At 45.1% G+C, this 19,092-nt stretch overlaps 1 protein-coding gene across 3 annotated transcripts in view; it reads right to left on the bottom strand.

Annotated features, from left to right (window-relative positions):
- Positions 1-3,988: 3,988 nt before the first annotated feature.
- Positions 3,989-19,092, bottom strand: part of AREL1 (apoptosis resistant E3 ubiquitin protein ligase 1) — a 43,507-nt gene continuing 28,403 nt past the window's right edge. For all 3 annotated transcript variants that reach the window (XM_060095818.1, XM_060095820.1, XM_060095819.1), the window contains exons 8-20: positions 18,795-19,042; positions 16,444-16,521; positions 15,534-15,675; positions 15,281-15,402; positions 13,670-13,745; positions 13,032-13,141; positions 11,538-11,717; positions 11,239-11,364; positions 9,402-9,531; positions 9,256-9,314; positions 7,019-7,108; positions 6,416-6,591; positions 3,989-6,306 (exon numbers count right to left, since the gene is read on the bottom strand). In XM_060095818.1, coding sequence (XP_059951801.1) covers positions 6,204-6,306; positions 6,416-6,591; positions 7,019-7,108; positions 9,256-9,314; positions 9,402-9,531; positions 11,239-11,364; positions 11,538-11,717; positions 13,032-13,141; positions 13,670-13,745; positions 15,281-15,402; positions 15,534-15,675; positions 16,444-16,521; positions 18,795-19,042 — 1,640 coding nt within the window. In that variant the 3' untranslated portion in view covers positions 3,989-6,203. The remainder of the gene's footprint in view (positions 6,307-6,415; positions 6,592-7,018; positions 7,109-9,255; positions 9,315-9,401; positions 9,532-11,238; positions 11,365-11,537; positions 11,718-13,031; positions 13,142-13,669; positions 13,746-15,280; positions 15,403-15,533; positions 15,676-16,443; positions 16,522-18,794; positions 19,043-19,092) is intronic.

The following is a 19,092-nucleotide window of genomic DNA, read 5'->3' as shown; positions in this document are numbered from 1 at the left end:
CATGGCAAGGTGGAGCAAGAGCCTCACCACATACCAGTCATCCGCTCTAGCATCCCCTACTGCCCCCAGACCCATATAGTCTCCTGCTGTGGAAGTTACCAGGGCCCTAAGCCATAATCGATATGGTGTCACACATATTATATATAGGAAAACTTTCCCAAGGGCTCCAAGTTATTAGTCAACTTTCTTTAGTTAACAACATCATTTTGCAGGTCAGAAAACTAATACTAAAAGATTGTCTTGCCCAAGGTTGAACCGTGGGAGTTAAAAATAAAATATGAAAGTTCAAGCTCATCAATTCACGGCTCTCTACCCTTTGAGGGTTCCATTCTGCACACTGGATGCAAAAGCTTTCAAGGGCATCTTCTTTTAGAAAAGGCCAAATGACAGGAGATGACTGTCCCACAGGGGAGGCTGGAGGCCCAGGGGCTCTGGAGTCAGAAACACAGGATACAGGTAGGTTCCTGTCATCAGGAGGAGCCACCTGGTCTAGGACACAATGAAGTTTGTAAAAGAAATTATATATCCTCACCTAGCTCGAGTGACTTCTTCCTAGAGTCACCCCTAAGAGATGAAGTCCTAAGACCTTGCTCACTCGGAAAGTTGCCTGGCTGGCCGGCCAAACATGGTTTAAGGCATTTCTGGCCATCAAAGACTACAAAGGCCCTGCTGGCCTGCTAACTGGGGACTGCAAGGAAGTAGCAACCATATCCACAGGCTTCATCCTGGATAAATTATCGATCATCTCCCTGAAGGAAGACTACAAGGGGAGCCTCTTACTGTTCTTGCAAGGTGACTAGATGCTCTGGTTCTGGGCTAGTGTGTTTGATCCCTGCCCCTAGACGTATCAACATTATTTCCACCATGTGTTTAAGAAGCTGTGGCTGCTGGCTGGTATTAACAAGCCAGGACCCTACTGACAACCTGGACAACTTCGCTAAAGCCACCTCTGATGCCATATCAAAAGAACTATAGCGGGCTTCCCTGGTGGCACAGTGGTTGAGAGTCCACCTGCCGATGCAGGGGACACGGGTTCGTGCCCCGGTCTGGGAAGATCCTACATGCCGTGGAGCGGCTGGGCCCGTGAGCCATGGCCGCTGAGCCTGCGCGTCCGGAGCCTGTGCTCCGCAACGGGAGAGGCCACAACAGTGAGAGGCCTGCGTACCGCAAAAAAAAAAAAAAAAAAAAAAAAGAACTATAGCTATCACTCCTCTGACTTCTCGAAAGAGACTGTGTCCTCTACATCTCACCAGGAGTTCACTGAGCATCTTGTAGAGACCACACCTGAGTTCACCACAGCGAACCAGGTCCCTGCTGTGGCCACCACAAAGTATTCATATACGAGCAACGTTAAAGTGAATTGATCTGGGGGGTGAGGAAGGTATTTGTAGCGAGGCATATCCCAACTAGCAGCACCTCTCTATCACATACAGACCAAGATCATCGACATAGCCTCTGCAGATTTCTAAATCCCCTCCCTTTGTACTCCAAGCAAAAGCCTAAGCTCTCCAAGAACTTTGGGATGGCTTTCGGTTAGAAGGTACACAGATTCAGTACTCTGAATCAGAAATACTAGCCCATCCCACAATTTGGGGGACAATTTAGTACCAAGTCATTTTCAATACTACTTCACTCAAGAACCTGCTGCTGACACCAAAGAGAATCATGACCACATTAGATCAATCCATAAAACCTCTTCAGGGTATAAAAGCAAAGGAGTATCCAATTTAGGATATCTGGGGAAAAACCTCTGCAGAGAGACTTGGTGGTCTTTGAATATGATTCCTCAGATTCAGCATCAGGAACGGGAACTAGTTTCTCACGGGGCAACAATGGTCTCAGAAGACTTTTAAAACTAATTGTGAGGTACAGGAATTACTATGGAGAAACTGACTTTGGTTAGCATCTTATCAAGAGATCACATGGGGGGACTTCTCTGGTGGTGCAGGGGTTAAGAATCCGCCTGCCAATGCAGGGGACACAGGTTCGAGCCCTGGTCCGGGAAGATCCCACATGCCGCAGAGCAACTAAGCCCGTGCGCCACAACTACTGAGCCTGCATACCACAACTACTGAAGCCCACGCACCTAGAGCCTGTGCTCTGCAACAAGAGAAGTCACTGCAATGAGAAGCCCGCACACTGCAACAGTAGCCCCTGTTCACCGCAACTAGAGAAAGCCTGTGCACAGCAACGAAGACCCAACACGGCCATAAATAAATAAATAAATAAACGAGATCACATGGGCTTTTTTTCCCCCCTCCGCAGTATGATTTTTCAGGGCAGGCTGTTTGAAAAGGGAACTGGTGAAACAATTATTCCACAAGTCAGGAAAAGTTACCTCTAGACGGGTGGGAGGAGACCTGCTCTGCAGTGCTGTGATGTTTTCTTTCTTTCCTGGATAGTGGTTACATGTGCTCTTCCCTTACAATTATTTGTTAAATTGTACATGCTTGTATGCCTTTTTTAAAAACATGTTCATCTCAAAATAAAAGAAAAAAGGAATTATTCATTTTTAAAAGAAAGAATTACAGGATACCTGGAGCTGGTCTATTATGCTGGAGGGCCTAAGTGAAGCCAAAGCAGAGGTAAGGAGCCCTCTGGTCAAGCCACCTGCTGGAGAACCTCAACTGTGTCCTAAGAGAAGTGTAGCTGGGCAGAGGTCTCAGAGCTTGAGCTGCAGTGGCTCGAAGGTAACAGTGCATGAGAGGCTGAAGGCAGTATTTTACTGTGTTAATTCAAGAACAATTCTACTAGCCTCCTGAGTCTTACGAATAACTGCATGATGGGATGAAATCACTCAGTGACAAATGTTCATAGTGACCCATTCAAAGCCACAAGAGCAGCGTGTGTAAATGATGTAGCACTGTTAAATAACCTATAAGTGTAAAGTTGGAGGGATAGAATTTTGTTTTGTGTGTTTAAGACATCTCAGACCACTCAAGGGAGCTTGATGAGGTGGGAGTACCTTGAATGCACTCTAAAGGAGTAATTTTCAAGTTAAGATTCCAATCCACTGGGTCTGGGAGGTGGGGGTGGGGAGAAAAAATAATCTGTATTTTAAAAACTATTACAGAGAAATTCCCTGACGGTCCAGTGATTAGGACTCGGAGCTTTCACTGCCAGGCCAGGGTTCAATCCCTGCTCAGGGAACTAAGATCCCACAAGGCACACACCACGGCCAAACAAAACAAAACAAAAAACTAACAAAAAAACGACAAAAAACAAAACAAAACAAAAAACAATTATAAAGGGGATTTTGTTTTGATTTTCCAGAATGGGAACCAATGCACAAAGACACCATGATTACTTCCCTAAGAAAGTCAGGGTCCCTAACACTTTTCCTACAGGGCTCAAATCAGAGGTCTGGTCTTCTCTTTCTGCCAAGCTTATCTGTGGTTAGAAAAGAATTGGTCCCACCTGCCACCCAAAAACTTTTGTGGAACAGGGTTTTTGTTTGCCATACGCAAACTTCTGTGGGAGGGTCAAGGGCACATTGAGAAATACATGTGTGATTATATGCAAATAAGAAGGCCATCCCCAAAATGTTATTGCCTCTGGATGGCAAGTAACTTTTTTTCTTGTACTTTTTTTTAATTTCCAAATTTTCTACACTGAGTTTCTTATGTAGTAAAACAACAATTAATGTTTAAAAGACTGATGAGAACAGACATCCTCTATTTTTGCCAAACTGGTTTTTTCTTCTGGAGCTGACTGAGTACAAGCACTTGCTTGTCCCAGCCATTGGCTCTCGGTGCAAGCAAGCACTGTGGCCCTGCCTGGCACCACGGACAGCAATCAGGGAAGGGTGAAAGGGCAAGAAGGTCTGGGCCAGGCCAGGGCTCCGGGAGTACATTCAACCCCAAGCTGGCTGCTTCTGAAGGCATTACTGGGGAAACGCAAAAACATTTCTAAATTTTTCTGTTCCTTCCCCACCTCCAATTTAAGCCCTGAATCGTCACGTAAAGCAGTCACTTGCTCCTTAGTCCTTTTAAACATTCATTTATTTACTGTACAAAATATTTACACTATTGCTGCAACTGTCCGGCCCTTCTGTCTGGCCTGACAAATTTGCAGCAGCAGGGCTTGGTCTCTGCTGAAGCTCTAGAAACATGCTGACATCTTCCTTGGTGTTCACTTCGTGCCTGGTCTCCTCTGAAGAGAGTAAAGGCCAGGAGGTTAGCTGGCTCCCCAAGCATCTGGGTTACAAGGGCATAAATAAAACAACTGGCCAAAATAAGAAACGTGAATAGAAAACTGCTCAAGAAGTAACAGACACTCTTCCTTCTCTCCGACATGGCGTACCTCTCCACACACTGGCTAGTTCCAAAGCAGGATTAGAAAAGAAGGTCAAAGGAAAGGCCTAAAGAGCAAAGATACTTGTGAATAGTTAGGAGAGAGAGGGTAAACCACAACAGTACCAAAGGGTTTTGTTAAACAAAGACCTTGGGGCTAAGGACCACTGCAGGATGCAGCTGGGCTGCAATGGTACCCAGGAAGCTCTGAAAAGTGCTATGACTAGAGCTTAAAAGGACAAGATCTAACCAATAAAATCAACTTGACCTCCAGCATGAGTCTCTGGAGAGGAGAATGCAGAATCCAGAAGAGAAACAACAGCCAAAGACAGCAGAACCAACCCACGTGCCCCCCGGCTGGAAACCCTCTCTGGGCCCGAGGGGCAGCCTCATGTTTCCCGGGGGATGATGAAACTTGCCTGTACATATCCCATAGGAAAACACCGGGGCAGGCAGCAGCACCTTGTCCTGGTCCCTGAGGACAGCAGTGACCGTGTGGCATGGAGGACCCTGGGGTACAGAGGCCCTGATGCTTGATCCTAGACCCCAAGGATGAGTGAGGTCGGCACCCATGCCAAGAAGGACAAATGACAACTGCGAAGGAGTGAGGTCAGGCAGGAATTGTAGCAGCTCAGGAAGGCTTGCTCCTCGTGACCTCTGGGAACAGGAGGGCTCAGGCGTGCTTCCAGGAGGCCGAGGCGCTGCTGCAAGTCCCGCCTCATCTCTGGACTCCTTGTACTTGCTGGTTTGGGCAATAAAGACGGCTTGTAAATATCCTCAGAGTCCCACTGGGAATGGTAGCTTGCAGCAAAGCCTTCTTAGAAACAGAAATTTGGGGATTCAGTGAGATTTTGAGTCTTGAAAACGTCTTCATTCAAATCGTAATGAAAAAGGTTGCCGTCATCTTCCAAGAAACAGCTGCAGGTTCTCTTCAATCACCACGTAACAGTGACCCTAACTTATCTTCCTCCCTCCTTAGCTGCCCTTGCTGGTAACTGATGGAGTGACAGGAAGTAACTGGGACAGCTAGGTGTTTATTTATCATCTGATGTATCTCCTCTATGTGTGTTCCCTGTGTCCTGACCCTAAGGACCTGTGAGGAGCAGTTAAATTACTGATTCCTTTTCCCTTGCCTTAGTGCTGCCAGGGAACACCAAGCAAAGAGAGAACCAGGGATCGGTGGCATGCTATCGTACCGTTCCAATCTCTTGCTCCAAAAGTTTCTTCAACAGAAATCTAAAGAACCCCCAGCTCTTAGCAGACTCCACAAGCTGGAGGTGAGTGGCCAAGCCCAGCCACACCTCAGTGTAAAGAACAAACTCAGGGACAAGCATCAGTAGTCTTCAAGCCAGCCACGTGCCTAGACATGCCCCATAACCCTAAAGGAGAATCACATTCAGCACTGCAGGCAACAGCCCAGCTATCTTTCACATTCTTAGGTCTGTCTATCTCACAGGCTTATACTCAAGAAAAAGCTTATTAGGGAGTTCTTCTTTGTGGATTAATGATCATTTCCAGAAACGCTTGCAAGGAAAGCTCCTTTTCCAGTTCTGACACCACAGAAAAGATCCTTTTTGTGCTATCAGTCACCATGAGAGGTAGTCCAGTGCCACTCCGGCTACTGAGAGCTTCTAAGAACCAAGTGTAAGCACAGCAGCATGGCCCTCCTCTCGTGACTGAGCGAGTTGCTCAGATTATGTACCTGCCAAAGTGGCCTGGTGGGGGGGAGATGGGAAAGGAGGGGGTGAGGGAAGGACAAGGCTTGTAGGTGACTGAATACTCCACACACTGGACAGCACGCAGCAGCTTCTGGCTGATGGTTCTGTGTATGTTAGGGTCAGTGGTTATGTCTGTTATGTGCACCCGGATGCTCCAGAAAGCACGGGAGCCAAGTGGACGGCAAGAGAGTGGTCAGAGCATGCCAAAGCCCTCGCAGCCCTCACTGATGGCCAGCTGCAGCATCCTGTGCACCTCTTCATATGAGTCATACGTAGGGAGGCACAGCTGGTTGAAACTGGAAGGCCAAGGGGAGAGAAGCGATTAACTCACACCACCAGAAACACTGGCAAGGGCTGGAAAGATAATCCCCCGTGACAGCAGGCACCAGGCAGTCAGATACCCACCACGTGTGCGCAGTTGGTAGCGTGCTATGGGTCGGAGTGGCAATAATCTGGAATGAGGGACAGAGGGCGGCAAAGCCTCCGGGTGGTAGCTGAGACGAGCCTGTTGTGAACTGAAGCAGCCGAGCCAACTCCTCCTGCGTCAAACTGGAAACCACAGTCCAAAACCACCTCATGACCTGGCGGGGAGAGCACAAGGTTGGGGTCACACCTATGTGCAGCTTAGGATGTGACCCCTGGGGGAAGGAACAGGATATCCTGAAGTGGGGGTGGGCCCCAGTTACTGCACGCAGGTAGGAACGGCTAGAGTCGACAACCTCTTTAAAAGGAATTGATACTGTTACACGGTCAGGAGTGTAGTCGCTGATTACTTGGTTCTATTTCTCTGCCTTTCCAATGTATTGCCTCTGCGGCAGCAGCATGACAGCCCTTAGGGACCAGGGTTCCCGTCTGCCTGGATGACCACCTGCCCTTCCCACATATATCACTTTCCCACATATATCCCAGTTGATATGTCTGCTTCTCCGACGACTCGACTTTTTCCTTCTGAAACTTTTTCCTTACAAGACAGCACAAATTCGACTAAAAGAAATTTGGCCCACTTACCTTTTCTCTGAAATGCCATGAGCCACCAACGACCACCGCATGGGCTTTGAAGTCAGACACACTGATGTCTCCAGTCCCACACATCAGCAGCTGGAGAATAGTCAGGTGTTACTAGGATAGTCAGAGGGGCAAAGTCCCACCATAAGGTCAAAATATGTTAACATGCAAAATGTGGAATACAGAAAACACCAAGAAAGAGACATAAGGTGAGGTCATAATGCCAGAATACTGCTTTAGGAAAATCAATTATAATAGGCCAATGGTTCCTCACCAGTGTAGGAAAAATCACACAGCTTAAAAAAAAAAAAATAAAGATAGATAGACAGATGCCTATGGCCTTACCCCAGACCTACTGAATCAGAATCTCTAGGGACAGGTTACAAGCTTGTGTATTTTGAAAAAGTTTCCCAAGGGCTTCTGATGCGCACCCCTAATTAAGAACTGCTGCTATATATTATTTTGAATTGAAACAGAGGACAGAAAGGGAACCAAGTATTTACTGACTGTCTGCTCTGGATGTGGCCTGGGAATACCAGGGGCAAAAGCAGGCCCTTCCCCTTTCATGAAGACCCCCAGCCCCATTTATGAATTTGCTAGATGGCCTTTCCTTTTTCCCCAGATCCATCCTTCTTTTCTGGATTGAACTTCTACTACCATCCCTTCAGCCCTGCCTCTACTTGGTCAGATAAATGAAAAAGAATGCCAAAAAATGAGAACATTAATGACATCAGAACCCTAAACATCTTGTTGATGTTCTAATTTGGTTCAAGATCCAGCAAGTTACTTAGCAGACTCTAAGTACTCATCCAATAGCTATAAAGAATGAAACAACCTAATCAAAGAAAAGAAAAGCCCAACTTAAGCCTGAGAAGCTTGGCTCCTTCAAAAAGAACTTGCTAAGCTAATGAGTAGCTAAGAGCAGAATGGGGAACAACCGTTAAGAGACTGCGTCCTCCCTCCTATGCACTTTATGAATTGTTACAAATGCTTTGCTTCAGGGTAAAACAAATTACACCAGAAGCTGTTCCTCAGCCCAGAAAATGACAGCAAGAGGTGACAGGTCTGTCAGAAACTTCAGGCTGAGAGATGGAGAGTTCATTATTCAGATTGCATATCTAAAGGTACAAAACGTGTTGAAAATTGCATGAGACTTTGATTCTTGTTCTCGAAGCCAATTCAATTAACAAGAATAAAAACTGTGCAAGACGACCTGAAACTACTTTTTGTTTCCCCATTTTTAAAGAAGAACTTCCTCCCTATAGGAAATAGTTTACAGAAACATGCCCCTCATAAAGGCTACGGGAAGTTAAAGCTAAAGCTAGTAACTTGCATTGTGTACATCATCTGTGAGCAGCAGGTAAAAGCAAACTGGTTTTATTTTTTATCTATACCTGAAGTTCATGGAACTTCAATTTTGCTAATTATAGCAAGGTATTTACCATCTTATAGCCGCATTTTGGGTGTTACAGGATCTAAAATAAGAATATATTGGGCCTCCCTGGTGGCGCAGTGGTTGAGAGTCCGCCTGCCGATGCAGGGGATACGGGTTCGTGCCCCGATCTGGGAGGATCCCATATGCCGCGGAGCGGCTGGGCCCGTGAGCCATGGCCGCTGGGCCTGCGCATCCGGAGCCTGTGCTCCGCAACGGGAGAGGCCACAACAGTGAGAGGCCCGCATATCGCAAAAAAAAAAAAAAAAAAAAAAAAAAAAAAAGAATATATTAACTATATAGTGTTGTAACACAAAGCTGTGAAATGCATCACATCTTTTGGTTTGTTTCCTTCACTAGAATGTAGCTCTATGAGGACAGGGACTTGGTCTTATTCTTTCCTAGCTCCCCAGTTCTTCAAAAGCACATGGCATATAGAAGACACTCAATAAACAGTCTCTGAACAAATAAATTCTATTATTCCCTTAAATCAACTTTAAAGGTCATAGGATTTACAAAGACTGTACAGGATACCAACATTCTTTACTACTTGACAGTATCAATAATATTTGATGAATAAATATTAATGATTACTCTTCATAATTAGTAATTTGCTGATTCCTAATTTTCACATTCACATTTTTTAAAAGCTGGAGAAAGGGTCCATGCATGGAAGAGTGACAAAGGTAAAACCAACACTTAAAGGGCTTTCCTACTGCATCTCATAACAGAAGGTGCAGTAATCCAGTTCCTGTGGGCCTAATAAAAAACAAGCCAAGAACAGGGGGTGTCAATTGTATGCACTTACCTCGAGCTCATTCTCATCAAAAATAGCCAAAAGGTTCTCAGGGACCAACTCATTCAGGCCTGAAACAAAGTAGCCAAGTCAAAGCCATATCCACACCATGGGTACAAGTGTTTTCACCTCAAATCCAAGAGTAGACAGGATCCCACCTTTTAGGAAATGTTCCACTTCCTCTTTCACTTGACTGGCCAGCCGATACTGGGCCAGCAAATTTAAATAGAAGATTTTATTCGTGTTGGTGACTGGGGTTTGAGCTCCACCTGTCATAAGTTCTACGACCTGAAAGAAGAGGCAAAAGACAGGGAGAGGACGTGGACTGGAGTTCATGAGATGACATCTGCCCAGTAGGTGCCACAGACACAGCATTATTGAACTCCAACATGGTCACAAGCTCCTGCTGTGCGCTCAGGTTTCCAACACACTTGGTTTTATTTAGTTACTACGCTTAAGGTTTCCTACTGCTATTGCTATATATTCTCCTCGCTACTGTTTCTGAAGTGGGTCTCTCAGTAAGTCTCCTCTGACCTGGTCAAACAGTGGTGATGCAACAGGAAGATATTATGGTTCCTTGTTAGCAATATTTTAACATTTCTATGATCCAAAATTGAACCATGACTGACCTCTTCTCTTAAACCCCTGAGCCGATTGAGAATAAATAAAACCATATAAGTAGTGAAGAAGTCTTCTCAGGTCTCAAAAATTCTAAGATGGGCATAGATGTTCCCTACATTCTTCTATTTCCAACGTGAGTCAATGGAAAAAGCCACGGCTTGATACTTGGAGACTAACTTGCTACAGGATTTCAGTCACTTAGATATTTGGGCTCCCCATTTTTCTATCTGCAAAGAAAAAGCTGAACTGCATGATTCTCAAATAGAATTGGCACACCCCTTCCAATAAATGGCCCCTAAGGGAGCTTTGAGGAAGCCCTGAAGCACAGTTTAATGACACAACCCCAGAAAACCTGTGTACAACGACCGTGGTTGTCTTCATAGGTGGGTAGTGAAGGCCTCCATTTAGTTACAAGATCAGATTTTAAGGTCCTGACGACAGCATGGTAGGGACGGAACTTTGCTCCAGAGCAAGGATTCTCAATGGATCTAAATGTGTAAGACTTTTTTCTGTTACTGTGCACAATTCTGGATATTTTTATTTTATGTGTGTAAGCATTTCTAACTAGTAGCCTAAGTAGTAAATTACTAAGATTTAGTATTCATATTAAATCCATTTAAAATCAGTACTCCCCTAGGCCTGTGGACCCTAATTCAGTACTCCACTGACTCTAGACACCTTGCAGTGCTGGGTCAGGAAGACAGGCTCCGCCCACACACGTGCAAAGGCCGTCAGCTGGGATCCCCACAATGTTCACAAAGGTATCTGATTATCAGTTCAGTGCTATCAGTGATCACAAATTTTCAGTCATCGCTATTTTGCTTTCAATTATTTATAACTGCAACTTTAGCTTCATCGTTACCATTTGATATTATTTAACCCCAGGATGTAAACAAAACCACATTTGCATCAGAAATACTTTTGGCCATTAATTTTCTAGTAAAAAGTTTAAAAATATATACGCACAGTGTTAAAATAGGAGTCATCTACATCCCTGCCCCTAATGTTAAGAAAGACACTGTCATCCCTTCCAAAGCTGCCTGTGCAGTGACACTTCACTATCACTTCGTTTCTTCTCTACTGGAAAGTAGGAATGGGTGGGATGGATGGGTATACGTGCCTTTGGCTCCACTTAAATAGGCCAAGACCATACAGTGTGGGATGCAGTGCCCCAAAGCGATGCTCTCCAGTATGGTTGTCACTAGTCACATGTGGTTAGTTAGAAATTCAGTTATTTGCTCACACCAGCCACATTCTGGGCGCTCAAAAGCACAAACAGAGAACACTTCCATCATTGCAGAAAGTTATACTAGAGAGCCCTGCTCTAGAGAAGGCTGGGAAATGGGACCCACAGGCTTCAGTTCTCTTTCTCACCTTATCCAATTGACCTGATTTGTTATATTTCTCTTCTGCAAAGACCAGCTCCATCTCACTCATGTCATTGTTGAGGATGAAACAAACTTTAGATTTGTAGAATTCTGGGTCATCTGTTTCAAAGTACTGAGGAGACAGAAAGACACAGAACAGAACATGACTACTCTTACCCAGAAACGAAATTTGTAACTGCTTGGAACCACTTACCCATTCAACCTTAAGAATAATAAGCTGAGGGTGGAGAGATTCCAGAGTTAATGGCCAGGGGCCTTAGTAGAAAATACACACCTAAGAGTTACCTTGTAATGCATGCGCAGTCCTATGATTTGGGCCAAGAAAGAACGGGTGAAGCGAGCTCGGACCAACTGCTTGTAGGCTCCTCCTAGAGAGGACTCATAGAGACACTTGCCCACCAGGCGCCCTGCAAACTCATACATCTTTAGGCGCAGATGAGTGGGGCGATTAGGGTTGGGATGCACCTGTCAAAGAGAAAGATTAAAAGGCCCTGGGCCATTTTTCTTCAAGCCTAGTTCTGTGAAGATCCTCCCTCCCCAACTCTATCCCAAGGGAGCAAGAATTTCAGCGTTAAGATCAAAGAGCCCATCCAAATGGCATTAGTTGTTTGGCAGCCACCATTGAATAATTCAAAGTGATTGGACAGGGCTTCCCTGGTGGTGCAGTGGTTGGGAATCCGCCTGCCAATGCAGGGGACATGGGTTCGAGCCCTAGTTCGGGAAGATCCCACATGCCGCGGAACACCTAAGCCCGTGCGTCACAACTACTGAGCCTGCGCTCTAGAGCCTGTGAGCCACAACTACTGAGCATGTGTGCCACAACTACTGAAGCCCCCATGCCTAGAGCCCGTGCTCCACAACAAGAGAAGCTACTGCAATGAGAAGCTCGTGCACCGCAACAAAGAGTAGCCCCCACTCACCGCAACTAGAGAAAGCCCGTGCGCAGCAACGAAGACCCAGCACAGCCAAAAATAAATAAATAAATAAATTTATTTTTTTAAAAAAGTGATTGGAGGATAAAGGGCAAAGATGGACTTACATTAAATTGAAGAATCTTATATTTATTTCATGGTCCCTGGCTGCAAACGGAAGTTAATCACTGGATGATATAATGCCTTTTCCCTAAACCAGAACTTCTTTCAGCCAAAGTCTACTTGTCTACTCCACCTAGTCAAAGATCTCGTACAGGGGCTTCCCTGGTGGCACAGTGGTTAAGAATCCACCTGCCAATGCAGGAGACATGGTTCAAGACCTGGTCCAGGAAGATCCCACATGCCGTGAAGCAACTAAGCCCACACACCACAACGACTGTAGAGCCTGTGAGCCACAACTACTGAAGCCCGCGTGCCTAGAGCCCGTGCTCCGCAACAAGAGAAGCCACCACAATGAGAAGCCTGTGCACTGCAACGAACAGTAGCCCCCGCTCTCCACAACTACAGAAAAGCCCGTGCACAGCAAGGAAGACCCAACACAGCCAAAAATAAATAAATAAAATAAATAAATTTTAAAAAAAGAGAGACATCTTGTACAGCATTCAATTGCTTCAGGTATGTTCTGAGAAAAGTGGCTTAATTATTAAAACACTAAGGAGTAGAACGGCCACTGTATTATAATGCTTTTAAGTTAAATATTCATCTGTCTGTATTTTCTCTTATTTTACAGATGAAATAATGAAGGCAAAGAGGAGGGAGGCAATCTGATTAGTTCAAACTCTATTAGTCTCTTCATTATAACACAATCCACATTTTCCTCCCACCCACGTGGAAGTCACAGACTCACTAATGCTTGGTTGGTGTCACTGAATCGGGTGAAGAGCTGATTGGTGGTGTCAAATAGTGCTTTGCAGATTAGCTCAAACCATTCCCGGCGAGGCCCTCCCCAGTCCAGAGCTGGAAAGTATAATAAAAATAAAAAGTGACCCTGGCCCACCACCTCTTATCACTTTTGTTCATTTATTCATCATTTTATACTCTCCGATCCTTACTTCCTGCATTCCACCACCTTGGTGTCCCCCATTCCATCCCACCTCAGCTATGGACTTGTATTGAAATCCCCTCTTTCTGTAGGATTAAAGGTATTCTGATCACTAAGCTAATGCCTCCTAGTGTGGGGATACAGATCAGAGAGCCTAGGAAACTGACATTTCTCTACAAAGGTTACTTTACCCTTCTGCTTCAAACTCTCCCTCCAAGTCCCTGTATGTATGTGCTTTACAAGGTCTACCAAGCTATTAGCCATTAAACGCCACCCTTTTTGTCTTGACTCATGACTTCTTTTTCCCAGGGAAAAAGAAGCTGGGGCAGGGGTGGCGAGTATGTGTAGGGGGTTTGTTTTTGTTTTTGTGCATGTGGGGTAAGGACACAAGGAGGAGTGGGAAGGAGAGTTAAAAAAGATGAATATGAAATTTCAAAACTGACCTTCTTCGTCCTGAAAAACCACTTCAAAGTTCTTGCTCCAATCTGAGATGGAGAAATTCCGAGTGGCTTTCAGAGACTGAAAAGCAGTGAGAGAAAAAGAAGGGAAACTGTCAGAACACTGGCCGGTATCTCTTGGGTATTAAAGACAAAAACACAAGAACATTGCCATTGTCCATATAATAACCACAAGTACCTGGAGGCAGTATATTACTCATAAATAAGTTTTATTACCACCATCTTATATTTATTTATTTATTTTTAATTTATTATTATTATTTTTTTGCGGTACGCGGGCCTCTCACTGTTGTGGCCTCTCCCGTTGCGGAGCACAGGCTCCAGACACGCAGGCTCAGCGGCCATGGCTCACGGGCCTAGCCGCTCCGCGGCATGTGGGATCTTCCCGGACCGGGGCACGAACCCATGTCCCCTGCATCAGCAGGCGGACTCTCAACCACTGTGCCACCAGGGAAGCCCACCATCTTATATTTAAAATGTAAATATCTCCAGAAGAAATCTAAAATTAAAAAAATAATCCAATTCATATTTACACCATTGCCTTACTGGAAAGTTGAAACTTCTTTTTTTTTAAATAATCCTCATTTTATTAATGAGAAAACTCTTAAATAAAGAAGTAACAATGGCTCAGATCAGTAAGCTGTCAGCAAGAGAACCAAGGAGTCTTGATTTTCAGTAAAGTACAGTCTATCCGCTAGACATTTTTAGCCACAAGGCTAGGTTCAGACAGGAAGCCATGCCACAAGGAGAATGTGGCTGAGAAAAGGGGTTTCCAGCAGCACCTACCAGAGCTAAATAACACAAACACTTTCTGGACAGGGACCAAGCCCTTCTCATTCTCAAGGAACGTAAGAACTATGCCAGTGTCTATGTAATGGAGTCAGACACACATCAGGTGTTCCTTTTCCATCAGGCCAGAGTGACAACAAAAATCATTTCCAGGCTTCCCTGGTGGCGCAGTGGTCAAGAGTCCGCCTGCCGATGCAGGGGACACGGGTTCGTGCCCCGGTCCGGGAAGATCCCACATGCTGCAGAGCGGCTGGGCCCATGAGCCATGGCCACTGAGCCTGCGCGTCTGGAGCCTGTGCTCCGCAACAGGAGAGGCCACAACAGCGAGAGGCCCACATACCGCAAAAAAAAAAATCATTTCCTTTTAATCCCACAAGAGCTCTTCTATTCCTGGGATTCAATAACAAGAACTTTCTTCTATAACAACAACTTAACACCTGCCCTTAATGCTTTTAAGTTAAATAGTCATCTGTCTGCATCTTCTCTTATTTTACAGATGAAATAATGAAGGCAAAGAGGAGGGAAGCAATCTGATTAGTTCAAACTAGTAAGAGTTCCATGAAATTGTTCAGGAGCTAGTTCAGTCTGATTTTAAAGCCAATGTGTCAACTAGTCTCTCCTTTCGATAACATACCTCCAACAAATCTGCCCCAAATTCTGTACAATCAAATGCATAGAACACCATCTTTAATACATTTAAAGAAGACAGAGATGTGGGTTTCATAAAAAAGATAACCTGCAGAATATAACCAAATATCACAGAGGTTTCTAGTTGGAAACTTTTGACAGGGATGAAACTTTACGCACCGATTCCAACAAGGCATGTCTGCTGACCTTCAGGGTGACTTTGGAATGTGGTCTTTTCATATGTACCTGCCGAAGCTCTCTCTGGAAAAAGTTCACCTTGTCCTGAAAGGTCTCAGAGCCTCCTAAGGAGCAGCAAGATCCATCATGATTACAGCCTCATTATAAGACACCTGTGCAGGCCACCTCTACACCCTCAGGCATCCAGATATCTGGGGTCAGTGCCTACCCCATCAGAATCCCTGTCCAAACTCACCTAGGTTTTTATGGAGTGAGCGGATGAACGTGGCCGCTAGGATGTTCCTCTCCTTACAGCTGAGCTCCACAGGAGGCTGAATGCCATCATCCACCACCAGTGTGAGCAGCTTATGGACAGGGTCAGGGCCAAGGTATGAAAACTAACAAAAGGAAAAGGAAAAAAAGAAAAGGAGTTAATCTATAAAGCCCCCAAATCCAGCAAAAACCCTTCACATCCCTACCCTTCTGACCAACCAACAAAAACAAGTTAAGCCTGTTTTCCCCAAGTAAGTACCTACCAGGAGTACATCTCCTTGTTTTTCACCTCAGTGCTCTATGATTCAGATTTTATTTTAAATTACTCGAGTCACAGAGACCACTTTTAGTTAGGATCACAGGCAACACTACAGACTTTCCAACATAAAATATAAGAAGGGTGAAAGCAGGAAGGATACGTAAAATAGCAAATGAGCACCTGAATAGGTTGGGCAAACTGGCTGGGGGAAAATGATTTGCCTTTAGATTCCAAAAGCTCAGAAGAGTTTTAAAAAAAACCCACTTTAAAAAAATTAAAAAAAAATTTTTAATAGATGAGACTACTGGTGCTAAAAGAGCTGTCTTTGGCACGCTGGGAAGCCAAGCTCAGGTCAGAGTTACCAGCACCCTCTCCATTAACTTAGTCTTAGGGACAAAAGGTAACTGTTGAAGTATTCTGACTTGCTACCAATTACTGTTTCTGTAGGCACGTGTCCTCCTAGAACTACATCCTTCACGAGGAGGTAACAACTCCTTCTTTATTTGGCAATAAATCCTGTGTGCACAATGAGAACTTCCAGAAACACCAAAAGTCCTTCAAGGAAAAAAGAAAAGGTTGAGATGTTGGAGGCTGAAGCCTGCTCTACACGAACCGGATGTAAGGTTCAACTTACTTTTGTTCCTGGGCACACTCGGAAGGTATAAAGGCGCCAGGGAATGATTTTCAGGTAGAACTCCTTCACTGAGAATTGCTGGAGGACCAACATATAGAAAATGAAGTGAATGATAAATAAAGAGGTTCTATTTGGGTATAATAATTCAAATATCAGTCCCCATCTACATTTCTCATGGTAACCCTTTTCCTCTCTGAACAAAGAAGATAATTTAGGACTGAAATCAAATAGAAAACATCAACTCTATCTTTTTTTTTTTTTTTTTTTTTTTTTTTTTGCGGTATGCGGGCCTCTCACTGTTGTGGCCTCCCCCGTTGCGGAGCACAGGCTCCGGACGCGCAGGCTCCGGACACGCAGGCTCAGCGGCCATGGCTCACGGGCCCAGCCGCTCCGCGGCATATGGGATCCTCCCAGACCGGGGCACGAACCCGCATCCCCTGCATCGGCAGGCGGACTCTCAACCACTTGCGCCACCAGGGAGGCCCTCAACTCTATCTTAAAATAGGCAAATTTAAAGTATTATTCTCACCATGCAACTTCACACAGATATTTCATAATCTTAATACTCAAGTCTTACTACCATTTCCAAATATCTGAGATCAGGTTTTCACCTTATAAGTAGATAACATTTCACCTAGAAACAATCAAAATCTCCTTCTGTTTAGCCAGATGCTCTCAGAGAGACTTCTTCCAAGTCAGTGGACAGGGAACACCAGTGGACCACGCCCACTGCTTTATCTCTATTTGAATGGCACCAAGGATTTGCTGGGGAAGAGGGGGTGGGGGATGGGAGGAGTCTCATACAAAAAAGTTCATAAAAATCCTTTATGTCAGAATAAAAAGAGGTCTGTTGCCATTTACAATAAAAGAAAAGACAATGCAATAACTTTTTAATCTAAAAAAAACCCCTGGGCTTCCCTGGTGGTGCAGTGGTTGAGAGTCCGCCTGCCAATGCAGGGGACACAGGTTCGTGCCCCGGTCTGGGAAGATCCCACATGCCACGGAGCAGCTGGGCCTGTGAGCCATGGCCATTGGGCCTGCGCGTCCGGAGCCTGTGCTCCGCAGCAGGAGAGGCCACAACAGTGAGAGGCCCGCGTACCGCAAAAAAAAAAAACCCTGTGGGGCTTCCCTGGTGGGGTAGTGGTTAACAATCTGCCTGCCGGGACGCGGGTTCAAGCGCTGGTCCGGGAAGATCCCACATGCTGCGGAGCAACTAAGCCCACGTGCCACAACTACTGAGCCTGTGCTCTAGAGCCTGAAAGCCACAACTACTAAGCCCGCGTGCCACACTACTGAAGCCTGTACGCCTAGAGCCCGTGCTCCGCAACAAAGAGAGTAGCCCTCACTCGCCACAACTAGAGAAAGCCCCTGTGCGGCAACGAAGACCCAAAACAGCCAAAAACAAATGAATAAAATAAACATCGAAAAATAAATAAATAAATAAATAAAAATTAAAAACCCTGTCATCTGAACATGTAGTAGGTCAGATTTTTTTCTTGATTTTTAAACAACTGTTCATTAAAGAAAATTTCAAACACATACTAAAGAAGAGAAAACAGTGCAGTGAAGTCATCACCAGCTTCAACAATTATCACAGCCAATCTTGTTTTATCTCTACCTCACCATTTCCCTCTTTGCCATTCCCCCAGGCCAAATTAAGGCTAGATTTTTAAATGATGAATAGTACATAGTGAAGTGTTCTAAAGTAGAACAGAATTAGAGCTCAGTTTTGGTTATGCAATTAAAGGAATGGAATGGGATGTTTCAAGAGTCTCATTTTTCTGAGGTCTGTATGAATAAGCAAAATACAAATACTAAAAAAGAAAACCCCTAAGACAAAGCGCCTCTTAGCTCAGGGGCCTTGGGAAGTTCACCTCCTTGTCTCTGCCAAAATTTCTCTATTCCAATCCTGCACATGGATCATGACATCTGTTGTGTTTTCACAAATCACAGAATGAAAGATCAAATTGTTCTGAAATAGTACAAGGGTCCAACAGTAATTTTTACACTAGTGAGAAATCGTTAATGGTTAAAAGTACCTTTCTTTAAAACTCTGAGAGCCATGCCTTGAAAAATCTTCCTAGAAGCAATCAAACAGCAGAACGCCACAGGTGCTCTGAAATCCCAAGGCACAGACTCTCTAGACAGAGATGTAATCCAGCCAAACCAGACGTGGGCAACAGAAGAGGAGGCACGGCCTTCTGCTCAACTTGAAGGAGCCTCCTCAGTATCCCTGAACCCCAACACGGCAATCATCTCGCTCTGATTCTCAGACTGTTGCTTTGTGGATTTTGTAACCAAGTACCAATTACAAGCAGGCTCGGGCAGGGGGAAAGAATGGGAGTTCCAACCTTTGGTGACACGTAGCAGTACACCTTCTTCGGTTTCTTCACCTTCTCAGGGGTGTGACACTCAGAGGGTGAGTCTTCATCTTCCTCCTCCAGAGCCGTGGAGGGCCGGCGCTGGGCAGAGCTTGTGTGCATGGGCGGGAGGTGCCACGGCGTGCTGGTGCAGTTGGCAGCATTATACAGATAAGCTTCAAAGTAAATGCTCACTCCTGAGGTGGACACATTGCGTTCGACAATATTCTTCTCATTCTCTGAAGTATAACAAGGAATAAGGTTTAAAGTGCAAGACAGGGGAGAGAGT

This window comes from Mesoplodon densirostris, chromosome 4 (assembly GCF_025265405.1).
Source record: "Mesoplodon densirostris isolate mMesDen1 chromosome 4, mMesDen1 primary haplotype, whole genome shotgun sequence".
Taxonomy (NCBI): Eukaryota; Metazoa; Chordata; class Mammalia; order Artiodactyla; family Ziphiidae; genus Mesoplodon; species Mesoplodon densirostris.
This window is presented reverse-complemented; position numbering and strand designations above follow the sequence as displayed.